Source organism: Neovison vison, chromosome 4 (genome assembly GCF_020171115.1).
Source record: "Neovison vison isolate M4711 chromosome 4, ASM_NN_V1, whole genome shotgun sequence".
Lineage (NCBI taxonomy): Eukaryota > Metazoa > Chordata > Mammalia > Carnivora > Mustelidae > Neogale > Neogale vison.
In genome coordinates, this window is record NC_058094.1 from 159,834,272 (window position 1) to 159,852,995 (window position 18,724).

Consider the following 18,724-nt stretch of genomic DNA (forward strand, 5'->3'; position numbering starts at 1 on the left):
AGAGAAGTCACGCCAGAATAAAACTGAGATGTCTTGAATCCTTGAGCTAATGGGTAGTCTTAATGGCCTGTTGAGAGCTGGCCATTCAGTTTAGAGGTGATAAAAGCCAGAGTGTTGCTGGTTGAGAAATGAATGGGATAGAGTTGAGGAATGACAAATCATTAAACTATTTCGTCAAGAAACTGATGGGAAAGGAAAGTGGAGCTAAAAAGATCATTTAGTTGAGAAATGTTTGAGCATAGGAAAAAACTTGAGTGTATTGATTGTGCCAAAGACCGATGAGGAAGACAAAAAGACAGAGCCAGAGAGAGGGGATAGGTTTCTGGATTGTGCAAATACTGGAGTATTTACAGATTAGCTTGGGGGGTATAGGAGGAAGCCCTCTTTCACTGAAGTGAATAGTGAGAGGAAGGCAAAGATAACTAAAGATATGGGTAGGTTCAGGATGTGGTAGGGAGGATATTAGAGAGGGCTCTGTTTTCTTTGAAGTGCCAGGATGGTACTGTGAGAGAAGGTGGAAATGGACCAGAGAGAGCAGATCTGATGAAGTCTCAGTTAGCTTGATTTTTTTTTTTTTTTTGAGTGCAGTTGAATTAAGACACTGAGAGAACCAAAGGGAAAATACTGCAGGCAGAATGGTCAAACTGTTGATGGTGATCACTAGAGAATGGTGACTTAGTTCCCTGGCTTTCCATATATTTCCTCTAGGTTTAAGTGTTAAATCACACTTCAAAAGCTAATTTGTTTCTTGTTTTTCTATAGAGAATATTAATAATAATAAAAATAAAACCCTGCTAAAATTTATAAATTCTTATTCTGTGCCAGGCATCCAGCAGATACTCACACATTATATCATTTAATCTGTGTAACAGCCCTCAAGAAGTGCTTATTATGACCTTCATTTTACAGATAGTGAAACTGAGGGACAGAACAGGTATATAAATTGTTGAAGATCATATGACTGGTAGTGGCAGACCTGGAATTCTCTAACTCAAAACCCTTCTCCTTAACCACTTGATTCACCTTAGGCTAGATTTCTGCCACTCTCCAGGATAACTTTTCCCTGCCTCAACTAGTGTGCCTAGAGTAAGATATGCAACTTAATCTAAATGAAATATAAAGAGGTAGTCTTTTCTTCAAAAAGGTATGCTATCTTCCAGTGCCACTCCCAAATCTCTTGGATTAGCCATGATTTGATTCTGTATCATTGCTCCTTTTTTTTTAAAGGTATAAAATATTGAGAATTGAATATGACCTTCCTAAACCACTCATTTCTGAAACTTGGATACTGTTTCAGATTTTTAGAGAGGATAAAGTAAAAGAAGAGCACTGTGAAAACATATATAAAAAACATAATACAAGTATATATATTCATATATGTGTGTATAAGTGAATGAATGGTTAGACAGGTAGTAAGTGTTCAATAAATAATGTTTTGAATTATATAAATCAGTGCATTACAACTGATATGTCATCCTTTGTTCATTGGTATTATTTTACTTTTACTCTAACAGAAAATTTAGCATAAAGAAAAATTCATGGAATTTGCAAATAAATTATATTTTTCCCTTTTTTCTATCAATTGATAAATTTTATTAGGTTTTTGAATCTGAAAATTCAGGAGGGTGAAGCTCACAACATTTTCTGTCCTGCATATGATTGCTTCCAACTTGTGCCTGTGGATATCATAGAAAGTGTAGTTTCTAAGGAGATGGACAAGCGATATCTACAGTTTGATATTAAGGTATGCTGCCAGTTATCTGATTTCATTTTCATTTTATGAAACCTGCATAACAGATTTTATTTAATTTTTTTGTTTTATTTTTAAAAACACATAAAATAATGGACTCTGATTTTGTCTCCCAGAAAAACTGCATGAAGGAATGGTGGCATTAATTAAAGTTTTAAGAAAAGCATTTTTTTTTAAGATTTTATTTATTTGAGAGAGAAAGAGAGAGCATGTTTGCAAGAGCAGGAGGAGGGGTAGAAGGAGAGGGAGAAGCAGATTCCCCACTGAGGAGGGACCCCAACACCATGACTCAAGCCCAAGACATAGATTTTAACTGATTGAGCCAGTCAGGTGCCCCCCCCACTTTTAAGAGCAATTTTATTTATTTATTTATTATTTGTTTGTTTGTTTTAGAGAACACATGCACATGTACATGTGAGTAGGGAGAGGGGCAGAGAAAGAGGGAGAGAGAATCCCAAACAGGTTCCACGCTCAGCATGGAGCCCAACATAGGGCTTGATCTCACAACTCTGAGATCATGACCTGAGCCAAAACCAAGATTTGGGCACTTAGACCTGACTGACTACCTATGCACCGTAAAGCATTATTTTATAGTTATGATAGATAAAATTAAAGTAAAAAATTGTAATAGTAATTTACCAAACAACAAACAAACTTATTCAAAACTGTTTACTCATTTGCCTATTGGACTTTTGTAACTGATCAAGACAGTGTTCAGAGTAAATAATACCTATTTTTCAGTTTTCCAAAAGACATATTTTAGACTTATAAATGTAAATATTCAGAAATAAAGATTATCAACTTGGAATGGGGTTTTTTCAAAGAATAGTTTCATATAATGAATTATAATGTTTCTTTTTTTCCTATATTTATTTTCATTTAAGAATTGTCCAGAAGTATGCAAGTTACTTTCTTGTGTGGTCTAAAAATTATACTTTGGGGGTGCCTGGGTGGCTCAGTCAGTTAAGCGTCCGACTCTTGATTTCAGCTCAGGTCATGATCTCCAAGTTGTGGGATTGAGCCCCACGTCAGGCTCTGTGCACAGCGGGAAATCTGCTTAAGATTTTCTTTCTCCCTCTCCTTTTGCCCCTCCTCCCCTATAGTCATGCATGCTCGTTCCTTCTCTCTAAATAAAGAAAAAAATTGTGCAAATTTTTTGTAGTCTAAACCTATGACATATGGACTTTTCAAAAAGATGTCCTGCTGTTTCATAACAAAACATCATAATCTGGATTTTTATGTATTACTGGGGTATCATTTGGAAATTTACAGTACTAATACAGCTAATACTTATATAATTATTTTCCATCAGAAAAGCAGCAGATTGTATGAGAAAACATTTTTTTTTTTAAGATTTTATTTATTTATTTGACAGACAGAGATGACGAGTAGGCAGAGAAGCAGGCAGAGAGAGAGGAGGAAGCAGGCTCCCTGTTGAGCAGAGAGCCCGATGCGGGGCTCGATCCCAGGACTCTGGGATCATGACCAGAGCCGAAGGCAGAGGCTTTAACCCACTGAGCTACCCAGGCGCCCCGTAAACATTTTTAAATTATGTATTTTCTGTGTGAATAATTGCATTTTTACTTGATCATCATTACCTGGTTTTTAGATTAAAGAAAACAAAATTTAAAAAGTCACATTGTTTCTAAGGTAATTATGTCTTTTTTTCCTTCTTACCAAGTTCCATACTTTTTGGTACTATTTTTAAGTATCTCTTGAAACTGATTACTCCTTGTTTTTTAGTTCCCCCTTTTTTCCCCTCTAAAGTAAATTGACATGAGATATGCTCTGAGAATTAAGAGTTAAAATATTTCTGTTATGTTTTATTATTGCTGTTTCAACAGGCCTTCGTTGAAAATAATCCTGCCATTAAATGGTGTCCTACTCCAGGTTGTGAAAGAGCAGTCAGACTTACAAAACAAGGGTCAAATACATCTGGGTCTGATACACTCAGCTTTCCCTTGCTCAGAGCTCCTGCTGTGGACTGTGGAAAAGGACACCTCTTTTGCTGGTCAGTATAAGAGAAGTTGGAATCAGCCTAATCCCCTTTCTCACAGCTTTTAAAGAGACTTTTAAACAGAATTAGGTCTTTAGAGTGTAGTGTATTTGATATCATTCTTATTAATATAAAAAATGTGTGATGTGATGAATAGTCATAATTTATATTTATTTTGTGCTTGATGTGTACCAAGCATTATGCCAGGTATTTTCATATATGGAATTCTCCCGACAGTGCTATGAGTTCAGTATTGTTATTACACCCATTTTACAGATAAAGAAACTCAGGCATAGAGAAATTGCCCAGGGATATGCAGCTAAGAAATGGCAGACATGGAATTAGAACCAAGCTCTGATTCTAGAACCCATGCACTTAAACTCTAGTAACAAATTGCTGAGAATAGACTAGAACATGTTGAGAACTTAAATTTTTTCTTAAAATTGAAGACTCTAGCAGTGATTCTTTTTTTTTTTTTTTAATATTTTATTTATTTATCTGACAGACAAAGATCACAAGTAGGCAGAGAGGCAGGCAGAGAGAGAGGAGGAAGCAGGCTCCCTGCTGAGCAGAGAGCCCGATGCGGGGCTAGATCCCAGGTCCCTGGAATCATGACCTGAGCCGAAGGTAGAGGATTTAATCCACTGAGCCACTCAGACGCCCCAGCTCTAGCAGTGATTCTTAACCGTGGATGCCTAGAATTAACTAAGACCCATTTTCCCAAATTTTCATTGTAGGTCCCAACAAGTTAAATTTTTGATGTACTAGGTTTTGGAGTAGGGCCCCCAAAAAGAGGCTTGTAGGTGGTTCTAATGCACAGTCCTAGCTAAGAATCAGTTTGTATGTCTTGTGTTTTTTAACTGTATGTCTATCAGCATTCTGCTTTATTCAGAGTAGATTCAATAATTAACTGTTGGGGTTTTTTTAGGTAATTAAATGATCAGAAAAAGAATAGCATTTGTTCTTCTTTTCTCTCATTTCCAGATTTATCACATATGCAAGGGTATACTTTAGATGGATATAAAACTACTTACTTACTTACTATCAGAAACCAAAGTCAAATTATAGCACTGCTATACTAAAAAGGTATAGTTATAGAAATAATCCTATCCTGAAAGGTCTATTTCTTGCCATCATCATCATTATCATAAGCTAAAATATTTCTTGAATTGCCAGTCTATATATAACAGTGAACTCTCTAGGTCAGGTGTCAGAAAACTACTGTTCCCACTAATTTTTATTGGAATACAGCCATACCCATTTGTGCCAGTTTATTTTTTGTGGCTGCTTTCAGGCCATGGCAACATTATGTAGTTCCGACAGAAGCCATATGGCCTACAAAACTGCCCAAATATTTACCATTTGGTTCTTTACAGAAGAAGTTTGCTAGACTTCTGTGCTAGGTGCTTGAATGAGCTGATTGATGAAAGGAAAATCATATTGACTACTATGATGACTAAATCAGTCCCAGCAAGTAAAATAGCAACAGAATATTGAATAATAGGTTATATCCACGTGCCTTATAGTAATTTTTCAAAACATTTACAAGACAAATTCATAATTTTTAGTTTTACATGTTTTACTGTTTACTGATTGGTTCTCAAGTCTACCTCAGTGCCTCACCAGAAGAGGTCAGGATCTAGCTCAGAAGTACAAGTGAGTGAATGAATACACATGAGCTTAATTTTAAGTTCATAAATAAATAGTCCTTAGATGAATATGAACTCACTTTACTATAACATAAGAATACCTGAAGTTAAAAAAAAAGACGCTTCCTCTTTGAGATGGTGTGGAGTTTCTTCCAAAATTTAAGCTCATGTGCCCTAAGGCACCCCACTATGTGTACCCTGTGCATCTAAAATGATACTAAGCAGAGGTGCCTAGGTAGCTCAGTGGGCTAAACAACTGATCTCCTCTCATGTCATGATCTCAGGGTCTTGGAATGGAGTCCTGTGTCATAGGCTCCACGCTTAGTGAGGAGTCTGTGTGACCCAATCCACCCTCCACACCCGCCCCCTACTTGTGCACTCTCTCTCCCTTACACTCTCTCTGTCTTTGTCTTGCTCTCTCAAGTAAATAAATAAAATGTTTATTTAAAGAAATGGAATGGGCGCCTGGGTGGCTCAGTGGGTTAGGCCGCTGCCTTCGGCTCAGGTCATGATCTCAGGGTCCTGGGATCAAGTCCCACATCGGGCTCTCTGCTCAGCGGGGAGCCTGCTTCCTCCTCTCTCTCTCTGCCTGCCTCTCTGTCTACTTGTGATCTCTCTCTGTCAAATAAATAAATAAAATCTGTAAAAAATAAATAAAACATTTAAAGAAATGGAAAATATAAATTAGTAAAAACACTTAGAAGCAAGGAGAAGAGAACATTTGCTAAGATCAGAGAATAATAAAGTTTTGAAAGGAAAAGAAGAACCTGTGATTAGCATTCTCTTATTAAGCTATGTGGTTTCTGTGGTCTGGCTTTACCAGTTTTTACTACAGATGAGCTTTTACTTCTTGAGTATGTCGCAAGTAATAAGTTTGGTTTGACTAAACATGACAGAACTAGTGGAAAAACCTACCAATATAGATTAAGCTTTAAAAGCTATATGAATCAATCTGTAAGTATATATTATCATGCTATAAATGTACATTTCTAGACCAGTGTTTGGGAAATATATTCACTTATTCTTTCTCACATCCTAAAATATTGGGTTAGTCAAGATTCATTGGCGACCATATACCAAAACCACAGGCCCTCTGTTGAATTTTATCCTGGTTCAGGGGACCTGTGAATGGCCACATGGATTCAGGGTCACATTTGGTAATTATTTACTCTTTCTCCTATTCGTGAGGGTGGTAGAGAGCATAGCAAATAGAATCATTTTCTGGATGTAACAATTCCAATTCTAAATCCTATTCTAGGATTTTTACATCGCCTGCTTCACCTCTCTAGGCATTAATTTGCAGTCTCTGTTTTTACATTCTTACCTTCCTACTCTTACTCATGTAGTGTAAGAGCTTTACCTATAAGGAGAGAAATTTATAAGAATTAAAAAAAAAAAAAGGAAATTCTAAGAGTTCTACTGCCCTTATCTACTATTTCAAAGAGAGGCAAAATCTGCTATATGTAAAAGGAAGCTTTATAAGAGATATCTTTATAAAATAAAGGCATATGATTCTGGGTTTTGCTTCTTTCTTTCCCCAGAAAACTCAGAAATACTCAGAAATATTCTCTAAAGATGATTACAAAAACCACAAGAAAAGGCAATAATAGCTCCTTTTTTTTTAAGAGCTGCGTGTGACAGAATGAATTGAGAGCCATCCCCAAGGGATGTGTGCCTGGATATAACCAAACATATTTATTGATAAAAGGAAAGGTAGGAGTAGACATTTCTCTTCCCACCACAGTTTAGCCCTTTCTCTTGTCATTTGTTTTCACCCACCACTTCTTTGCCCTTATTAACTGAACCTAGAATTTCTCCCCCTAGCCTCTATAATTATATTTTGTCTGATTTGACTATATTACCCCTGGACATTGTTCATAATGTGAGCCAATGACCATCTTCCCTCTGTTTTTATTAAATAGAATATGCTACTATGTAACTTCTCTGCCCTCTGAGCAAACTCCAAGTGTTTTCTCTGAAGCAACTCCTTAAAGATTTGCTCTCAGGGGCACCTGAGTGGCTCAGGCATTTAAGCATTCAGCTCTTGATTTTGGCCCAGGTCATGATCTCAGGGTCCTGGGATCAAGCCCCACATCAGACTCTGCACTCTGCGCAGAGTCTGCTTGTCCCTCTCCTTCTGCCCCTCCCCCTGTTTGTGCTGTCTCTAAAAAATAAATAAAATCTTTTTAAAAATAGAAAATAAAATAAAGATTTGTGGTCAGAAATACTTAATACCACCCAAATTCTGATCTATGAAGAGAGGAATTCAAATTTAACCTTAGGTATAGTGGCCATTTCCCTCCTCTGTTACCTCAGAGTATCCCCACTCCCTTCAGTCACAAGCATTGCCCCTGGAAATGGAGAAACTTAAATGGAATTCATCTCTTCTAAATCCATAGACAGTCAAATGTATTTTAGAGTTATTCAATAAAATTGACTGGCATGAATATTCTAAAAACAGTACTGTGTGGTTTTTAATGTATCAACCAGCTGTGGAACATTTATTTAGTGAACTATGCAAAGAAACCTATAAAATAGCATCACCATCACCATGAAACAGATTGAACCCAGTAAGATTTGGATTATAGAGATACAACTGATAAGAAATCCCAGCCATCAGGTTTCTAGTCCACTGAAGTTTCCAGTGAATCAGAATACAGTGTGCAGACTTGTCAGGTGTTTCGGGAAATTTTACAAGTGAATGTGTATTAGTGCATTAATACTATCATCAGCTCGTTCTGTTTTCCTCCAATATACACAGTAAAGATTTTGAAAAAGTCTACTTTCCTGTTAGGAACATGAATCTTGATTGAGTTAAAGCATAGTTTCATGCTTCATCTCCCCCCACAGATTTCACAGACAGTGGACTCTTTAGGAGTCCTCTGGACAAAATAAATGTTGTTGTTCTTTGTGGGCCCCAACAGTTGAGTCTCCTCTTGTCTTGTAAAATTAGAATCTCAGTTCCTTAGCTTAATAGCTCTGGTTCAGGAAAACAATGTTTCCAGACTGGCAATATGTAACTATTTGTATATCAGAGTCCTGCCAACAAGCAGAACTTATTCCCCTACTTGTCCTAGGTCCAGAAATGAAACTTGATATTTATTTGATAGAAACTGATCATAAGACCCTATTTAAATATCACATCTACTCTACACGAAGTATCATGCTTACCTAAATAAATACTGTTGAAAGTTCAAGTGTATCAAGTTTCAGTGGAGCAGGTGATTGACATTAATTGAAGACACAGGGCCTACATTTGGAGACTTAACTGCCACTAACTAGCTGTGTGACTTGTTGATAAACAAGCATCCTCCCTTATAATACAGTAATATACTTGAAGCCTTTGTAACTGATGCAGTCAGCACAAAATGTACTACTTCCAAAGCCAAACTATTTGAATTCAAATCTCAGCTCATCTGCTTGCTATCAGTGTGACCTTTAGCAGATTACTGAGCCTCTCCATGCATGTAAAAGGGGGATAATAGTACCAATTTCAAAGAATTGTTACATGGATTAAATGAGTGGGTGTGTGTAAGGAATTACAACATTGACGGATATTTTCAAAAATATTAGTTCTTGTTTGTTTAGAGAGAGAGAAAGAGAGGTGGGGGGGTGGGACAGAGAAAGGAAGAGAATTTTAAGCAGGCTTCATACCTAGTATGGAATCCAATGTGGGGCCCAGTCTCACAAACCTGAGATCATGACCTGAGCAAAATTAAGAGTTGGATGCTTAACTTACTGAGCCACCCAGGTGCCCCAAAGATATTAGTTTTTTAAAATTGTAATTTTTAGTTAACTTGTTAATTAAGGGAGAAAGTTGTCTAAAGGAGAATCATAAGAATTTACTTACACAGGATGGGTCATTAATAAAGTTCTAATTTTAGTGAACTGAAATTGTCAACTTTTTTTAAAGAGGGAGGTGTTACTTTTTTTTTTTTTTACTGTACTAGAAATGTAATGTGATAAAAATTGTTACAACAGCAATCATATTACAGTGCATAAATGTATCGAAGTGGCACACTGTATACTTTAAATTCACACAATGTTACATGTCAAATTTATCCCAAAAAATTTGGAAAGAAAAAAAAAACTTTTTTAAGATTTTAATTCTTTGTTAGAGAAAGAGAGCAGAAGTTGGGGGAGCAGCAGGCAGAGGGAGAGGGAGAAGCCAGCTCCTGCTGAGTAGAGACCCCAATGTGGGGCTGAATTTCAGGACCCTGGAATCCTCACCTGAGCCAAAAGGCAGCCAAAGGCAAACACTAAACTGAACCACTCAGGCACCCCAAGAAAAAAAAATTTTAATTAAAAGCTTGCATAAATGAAGTGTTTCGATCATGTTTTCAAAATATTTTATAGCATTTTATAATAAATTTTCCCCACCTACTTATTTTTTTAATCCAATTAATTAACATATAATATAGTATTAGTTTCAAAGATAGAAGGAAGTTAGTAATGGTTCAGTCTTATATAATACCCAGGGTTCATTACATCATGTGCCCTCTTTAATGTCCATCAACCAGTTACTCCATTCCCTACACCCCTGCCCTCCAGCAACCCTGTTTGTTTCCTATGATTGAGAGTCTCTTATGGTTTTCTCCCTCTCTGATTTTGTCTTGTTTTATTTTTTTCCTCTTCCCCTATAATGCTGTTTTGTTTCTTAAATTCCACATCTGAGTGATAATTGCCTTTCTCTGTTTGACTTTTTATCTTAGCATAATATCCTCTAGTTCCATCACGCCATTGCAGATGGCAAGATTTCATTTTTTTGATGGCTGAGTAGTAGTCCATTGTGTATGTATGTGTATGCACATGTATATGTGTATATACACACTACATCTTTTTTATCCATTCATCTGTTTATGGACATCTGGGCTCTTTCCATAGTTTGCTATTGTGGACATTGCTGCTGTAAACATTGGGGTGCGGATGCCCCCTTGGATCACTATATTTGTATCTTCAGAGTAAATACCCAGTAATGCAGAAATTGTCAACTTCTTGGTGGGAATTTCCCATCAGATTATGAAACTTTAATAGAAGATTTTTCCTTTTCCAGAATTTTTTGGAGCCACTGTATATTCCTGCCAATGATTGTGCATATTCACAAATTTTCAAGGAAAGAGCCTTTCTTTAATCTTTTGATATTAGTTAACTATTAGTTAACATCCTTAGTTAAGGATTTTATATTAGACAATCTTTTTTTTTCCTTTATAACAAAGCACTTTTTCTCTTAGTGAACCCATTCTATTGGTGTGTCTAAAATTCTTCTTACAGTTTCCTTGTTTTGGCAAAATTCTTCTTACAGTTTCCTTGTTTTTAGTGACATTTTGAGGTGTAGTCTCAACAAGCACCAGGTCTGTCAGAATACTTGTCACCAGTCATCTGTGTCTTGGTTAAAACTTTGTTAAGGAATTATATTTCAATCTCTTTACTACTTGTCTCAGAATAACATCTCTCCCTGCACATGACATAATTCAGATTATCAATCACATAATGTCCTGTAGCATTGTTATTACCATACTTTAAAGTAGTTGGGCTTATTTTCCCAAATACCTTAGTTTTAAGAGGCAACCTCTAGCTCCCTTTTTAAATTTATAGTCATTGGTCTAACTTCTTTTTTATGTAAAAAGCCTCTCCTTTTTATACCCACTCTTAGCATTGCATTGGAAACGGCCATCGAATTAGAACATTCAGAAGTGATCCTGCTAATTGGGCTAGCACCTAAGGAAAGGAAGCAGCAGGTCTGTGTCCTCCTGTGAGGTTCTGGAAAAGAAAATCTTTCGCTGTGTAATGCAACACAAGCTCAGAGACCAAGCATACCAATAAGCAGTTATGCTCTTTTGAAGAAATAGCATTTATTTTTCAGACTCCATTTGAAAAACTGGGCTTTCCTCTCCATTGCCTCTCCCTCTGAGTATTTTCTCAGTTCTGTCAGAAAATGTCCTAACACCAGAGCCAGTCATATAGGTATTGATTCTAGTAGGTAAAAAAATATTCAATATGTTTAATCTTCAGGGGAAAACTCTTAAAATTAATGGAAATATTTTATTTCATTGAGTTTATTTGTTTTAGATATAGCAGATATAGAAGTCTATTTTACACCCAAATTATTTTAGTAAGTCATGAGAAATCTAGATTCTGTATTCCTACATGTATTCTCAAGCACCATATGGAAACACTATTCCTAGATCTGTGGCATATTTTTTACTCTGGTGTAAGCTAGTATATGTGCCAAATAAAATTAACAGTTATCCCAGATATCCCTCAATTTCTGGGAAGCAGAGCTTATTTTAATATGTACTAAAGCAAATGTAATATATCTACTTCAATTTTTTTAACTTCCATTTTTAATCAACTCAGTATTTTTTTGAATGACTGTAAGTTACCGCTGAGTTACTAAGAAACATTATAAAACAGCAGTTATGGAAAAAATTTCCCAAATGCCAGATTCAGTAATGTCAGGAATTAGAAGCAAACAAATTACTGTTTCAAGATAATTGGTGTTTTTTTTCTTCAAAACATTTAAGTATATAATTCAGTGGTATTAAGTACATTCCTAATGTGTAGAACCATTTCCTATCCATTTACAGAACTTTTACCTCATACCAGAGAGAAACTAACCATTCAGCAATGACTCCCCACCCTCCCTTAACCCCTTAGCCGCTGGTAACCACCAGTCTACTTTCTGTCTCTGTAAATTCCCTGTTCTGGATCTCTGATGTAAGTGGAACCATATGATATTTTTCCTTTTGTGTCTTATTACACATAGCATAATGTCTCAAGATTCATCCATGCTGTAACATAAATCAGAATTCATTCCTTTTTATGGCCTACCAATATTCCATTGTGTGTGTATATGCCATATTTTATGTATCTGCTCATTTGTTGATGGACACATGGGTTGTTAACCATATTCTGGCTGTTTTCTGACTGTTTTGAACATGAGTGAGAAAGTTTTTAGTCATTGATTTCAGCTCTTTTAGGCATATATATCCCTAGGAGTGGAATTGATAGATCATGTAATAATTCTGTGTTTTATATTTTGAGGAACTACCAAACTGTTTTCCATAGCAACTGCATCATTTTAGATTCCTACCAGCACTGCATAAGGGTTCCAGTTTCTCCATATGTTCCCAACACTTGTTGTCCTCCAGTTTTCTAATAGTAGCTGTTTTAATGGGTTGAAGTAAAATGTAAGATTTTTTTAAGTTTTTTAAAAAAAATTTTTAAAAATTTTAAATATTTTATTTATTAAATTATTTCGTTATTTATTTATTTATTTATTTGACACAGAGAGAGAAAGAGAGGGAATATAAGGGAGAGTGAAACAAGTTTGTGGGGAGAGGGAGAAGCAGACTTCCTGCTGAGCAGGGAACCCTACAGTGGGCTTGATCCCAGGACCCCAAAATCATGACCTGAGCCAAAGGCAGATTCTTAACCCTCTGAGCCACCCAGGTACCCTGTTACATTCTTAATATAGTAAAATATTGCTTCTTAGTTTGTAAGACTTAACTTCATTAGCAGGGTGTCTTAACAGACTTTAATTTTGCAAATATCTTTGTTTAAAATAACACATCATGATGGTGATGATGATGATGGAACCTACAGATTGGTTTTACTCCCGCCTCAAAATGACATTTTGTTATTTACTGTAAAATTTCCTTTGTACTACAGAATATACCATCATATTGAATTAAAATAAGTAATTTGTAAATGCCTTAGCGCTTTTTAATGTTTGATTTTTATATAGCTATAGAAGAATGTAAAATCAAGTTACAAATGATAAATTGATGTGTTTCTTATTTAAATCTTGCCAAATTCCAGTGAGACAAAAAATTGGGATTCAGCAAACTCAAAAGTAAATTAGATTATCCTGTTACTTGGAGATTTTAATGCGAGGTAACAAAAAGAATGTGATGTAATCAAAAGAAAGGTAAAGTAGTCATCCTTCTATCACTCAAACTAGATTTTAAACCAAAGACTGTAATAAGAGATGAAGAAGGACATTATATCATAATAAAGGGGTCTATCCAACAAGAAGATGTAACAACTTTAAATATTTATGCCCTTAACGTGGGAGCAGCTAAATATATAAATCAATTAATAACAATGAGACTCATTGATAATAATACAATAATAGTAGGGGACTTTAACACCCCCCACACAGCAGTGGACAGATCCATCTAAGCAGAAGATGAGCAAGGAAATAAGAACTTTGAATGACACACTGGACCAGATGGACTTAACAGATATATTCAGAGCATTTCACCCTAAAGCAGCAGAATGCACATTCTTTCAAGTGCACATGGAGCACTCTCCAGAATAGATCACATTTTGGGTCATAAATCAGGTCTCAACCAGCACAAAAAGATTGAAATCATACTATGCCTGTTTTCAGACCACAATGGTATGAAACTTGAACTCAACCACAAGGAAAAATTTGGAAGGGCCCCAAATACATGGAGATTAAAGAATATTCCACTAAAGAATGAATGGGACAACCAGGAAATTAAAGAATTTTTTAAAAATGCAAAAGCAAATGAAAGTGAAAACACAACAGTTCAAAATATTTGAGATGCAGCAAAGGCAGCCCTAAGAGGGAAGAATATAGCAATACGGGCCTTCCTCAAGAAGTAAGAAAAGACTCAAATATGCAGTCTAACCTTACACCTAAAGGAGCTGGGAAAAGAACAACAAATAAAGCCTAAATGTAGCAAGAGAAGAGAAATAAGATTAGAGGAGAAATCAATGATACAGAAATTTAAAAGAAAAGAAAAGAAATAGACCAGATCAACAAAACTAGGAGCTAGTTCTTTGAAATAATTAATAAGATTGATAAACCCCTGGCTAGACTTATCAAAAAGAAAAGAGAAAGGACCCAAATAAATAAAATTGTGAGTGAAAAAGGAGAGATCACAACCAGCACTGCAGAAATACCAATAATATAAGAGAATAATATGAGCAATTATATGCCAACAAATTAGGCAATCCAGAAGAAATGAATACATCCCTAGAAACATAATCTACCACAACTGAAAGAGGAGTAAATAGAAAACATGAACAAACCAGCAAAGAAATTGAATCCATAATCAAAAATCTTCCAACAAACAAGAGTCCAAGGCCAGATGGCTTCCCAGGGGAATTCTACCAAACATTTAAATAAGAATTAATACCTATTCTTCTGAAGCTGTTCCAAAAAATAGAAATGGAAGGAAAACTTCCAAACCCATTCTCTGAGGCCATAATTACCTTGATCCCCCAAACCAGACAAAGACCCTACTAAAAAGGAGAATTATGATCAAAATTACTGATGAACATGGATGCAGAAATTCTCACCAAGATACTAGCTAATATGGTCCAACAGTACATTAAAAGGACTATTCACCACAACCAAGTGGGATTTATCCCTGGGCTGCAGGGGTGGTTCAATATCCACAATCAATCAGTGTGACATACCACAGTACTAAAAGAAAGGATAAGAACCATTTAAACCACATGACCAAAAGCATTTAACAAAGTATAGCATCCTTTCTTGAGAGGATATAGGAAAAGAGGGAACATAGTAGGGAACCATGTAGGGAAAGAGGGAACATTCTTCAACATCATAAAAGCCATATAAGGAATACCCACAGCAAGTATCATCCTCATAGGGAAGAAAGAACTTTTCCCCTAAGATCAGGATCATGACAAGGATATCCACTCTCACCACTGTTGTTCATCATCATAGTGGAAATCCTAGCCTCAGCAGTCAGACAGCAAAAAGAAATAGAAGACATCCAAATCAACAAAGAAGTCAAACTTTCACTCTTCACAGACGACATGATACTTTATGTAGAAAACCCAAAAGACCCCAGAAAAATTGCTAGAACTGATACAGGAATTCAGCAAAGTTGCAGGATATAAAATCAACACACAGAAGCCTCTTGTATTCCTATACACTAACAGTGAAATAACAGGAAGAGAAACCAAGGAATCAATCCCATTTGCAATTGCACCAAAAACCATAAGATATCTAAGAATAAATCTGACCAAAGAGGCAAAGGATCTGTACTCAGAAAACTATAGAATACTCATGAAAGAAGTTGAGGAAGACACACAGAAATGGTAAAACAGGGGCGCCTGGGTGGCTCAGTGGGTTAGGCCGCTGCCTTCGGCTCAGGTCATGATCTCAGGGTCCTGGGATCAGGTCCCGCATCCGGCTCTCTGCTCAGCAGGGAGCCTGCTTCCCTCTCACTCTCTCTGTCTGCCTCTCTGCCTACTTGTGATCTCTGTCAAATAAATAAATAAAATCTAAAAAAAAAAAGAAGAAGAAATGGAAAAACATCCCATGCTCATGGATTAGAAGAAAAAATATTGTTAAAATATCCATGCTATCCAAAGCAGTCTACACATTCAGTGCAATCCCTATCAAAATACCACCAGCATTTTTCACAGAGCTGGAACAAACAATCCTAAAATATGTATGGAATCAGAAAAAAGACCTCGAATAGCCAAAGGAATGTTGAAAAAGCAAACCAAAGCTGGTGGCATCACAATTTTGGATTTCAAGCTCTCCAAAAAATGGTGTTGAGAAGATTGGATAGCCACATGCAGAAAGACAAAAAGTGGACCACTTTCTTACAGCATACACAAAAACAAATTTAAAATGGATGAAAGACCTAAATGTGAGACAGGAATCCATTGAAATCCTAGAGGAGAATAGAGACAGCAACCTCTTTGACCTCAGCTGCAGCAACTTCTTGCTAGGCACGTCTCCAAGGACAAGGGGAACAAAAGCAAAAATGAACTATTGGGATTTCATCAGGATAAAAAGCTTTTGCACAGCAAAGTAAATAATCAACAAAACTAGGACAGCCTACAGAATGGGAGAAAATACTTGCAAACGAAATATCAGATAAAGGACTAATATCCAAGCTCTATAAAGAATTTATCAAACTCAATACAAATACAAAAACAAAAACAAAAAAAAAACGCAGTCAAGAAATGGTTAGAAGACATGAACAGACATTTCTCCAAAGAAGACATACAGATGAGCAATAAACACATGAAAAATGCTCAACATCACTCAGGGAAATACAAATCAATGAGATACCACTTCACACTAATCAGAATGGCTAAAATTAACAACTCAGGAAATGGCAGATGTTGGTAAGAATGCGGAGAAAGGGGAACACTCTTACAGTGTTGGTGGGAATGCAAGCTGGTACAGCCACTCTGGAAGGCAGCATGGAGGTTCCTCAAAAAGTTGAAAATAGGGGCACCTGAGTGGCTCATTGGATTAAGCCTCTGCCTTCGGCTCAGGTCATGATCTCAGGGTCCTGGGATCAAGTGCTGCATCGGGCTCTCTGCTCAGCAGGGAGCCTGCCTCCCCCTTCTCCCTCTGCCTGCCTCTCTGTCTACTTATGATTTCTCTCTCTGTCAAATAAATAAAATCTTTAAAAAAAAATTGTAAATAGATCTACCCAAAGACCCAGCAATTGCACTATTAGGTATTTACACAAAGGATACAAACATAGCGATCTGAAGAGGCACCTGCATCCCATTGTTTATAACAACAGTGTCCACAATAGTCAAACTGGGAAGAGCCCAGATGTCCATTGACAGGTGAATGGATTAAAAAAAGGTAGTACATTTCTACCATGGAGTATTACTTAGCCATCAAAAAGAATGAAATCTTGCCATTTGCAATAATTTGGAAACTAGAGGGTATTATGCAAAGGAAAATAAATCAGAGAATGACAAATACCATATGATTTCACTCATATAATTTAAGAAACAAAAAGATGGACATAGGGGAAGGGAAGGAAGAATAAAATAAGATAAAAACAGAAAGAGGCAAACTATAAGAGTCTCTTAACTGTAGGGAACAAACAGCGTTGCTGGAGGGGTGTGGCGGCGAGATGGCATAACTGGAAGATGGGCATTAAAGAGGGAACTTGAAGTAATGAGCACTGGGTGTTGTATGCAACTGATGAATCACTAAATTCTACCCCTGAAACTAATAATACACCGTATGTTAACTAAATAGAATATAAATTTAAAAAAAAAATTTATGTGTCTTATGACATCTCTTTTCTTCCAAATTAATATAAAAATTAATTTCATTTTTCCCTTTTGTATATTGGAGTTGGTTTGCGGTATAACAAATCAGGATTAAGACTCCACTCAGTGATTCTGCACTTAATGTGAACAAAGCACATGATGATGATGCCAGCCTTCAGAAAGTACTTAAATAGAAGGGAAACCATCAGATCATTACCATATCATACAATAACTAATATAGTTGGGTAGACAGTACAAAAACAAGAAAACTAAGTCAGATTGGGAAAATGCAGAAGTGTCATGGGGTAAGTTTGATAACATGTAGATTCTAATTAGTCAGTCTTGATGGGCCTGCTCTTTGGGACATTTAACGAGTTCCTGAGTGGCGGCAAGGCTGCTTGCCCAGAGAACAGACATTGAGTACAAGAATTTAAAGTATAGTGAAGACAGACCCTAACTGATAAAAAAAAAAAAAAAAATCTTAAGGCTCTTCTGGCATACAAAAGTAAATTACAGATATTAGGTAATCTATTTTGAATGTTTTAACAATGTGTAAATGAACATATTGATTAGAAAAACAAATTGGACCTGGTGGTATCATTTTCAGTTCTTCTATTGAAATGCTTCTCTCCTTGGTCACTGTGCCTCAGTTTTCTTAACCTTAAAATTGGAAAAGTACTTTCCATCTGTTTTTTCACCTTGATGTTGATAAAGAATTTTTTTTAATTGCCTCTTCTATGTTTTCCTCCTTAGGGAGTGCCTTGGTGAAGCACATGAGCCTTGTGACTGCCAAACATGGAAAAATTGGCTACAAAAAATAACTGAAATGAAACCAGAAGAACGTAAGGGGAATCTTAGATAGCTATACTATCTAATATAATATATTATATTATACTATATTATATTATACTATATATATGTTCTAATAGCATTCAAAAGATAATGTGGCCCTATTACTTAAAGTCTTCATTAAGTAAGTTTTCGAGTTCATTAATGCTATAGCTCTCCAGTTTAACATTATACCTCTAACTAACACTCTTTTGGACATCACAAGGTTTTTGCACTGGGGAATCACAGACAGGTTCCATATTTCTAACTGACTGTTTTCAGTTAAGATAAACAGGGTAAACACAGGCCACATTGAAGCCCTTCTCCCACAACCACTCCCCTTTATCCTGGGTTGGACCAGCTAGCCTTTTTGTACCTCAAGGGAGGAAAAAGTATAAACTGTAATGAAAGGAAGCGTCTTATTTCCCTAGAAACTTCCAGTAGATGATAAGTTAATTTCTT

General features: G+C 36.2%; 1 protein-coding gene across 3 annotated transcripts in view; it reads left to right on the top strand.

Moving 5' to 3' along the window:
* Positions 1-18,724, top strand: part of ANKIB1 (ankyrin repeat and IBR domain containing 1) — a 147,003-nt gene that overhangs the window by 100,357 nt on the left and 27,922 nt on the right. For all 3 annotated transcript variants that reach the window (XM_044246004.1, XM_044246006.1, XM_044246005.1), the window contains exons 8-10: positions 1,600-1,744; positions 3,595-3,761; positions 18,188-18,276. In XM_044246004.1, the coding sequence (XP_044101939.1) occupies positions 1,600-1,744; positions 3,595-3,761; positions 18,188-18,276 (401 nt within the window). The remainder of the gene's footprint in view (positions 1-1,599; positions 1,745-3,594; positions 3,762-18,187; positions 18,277-18,724) is intronic.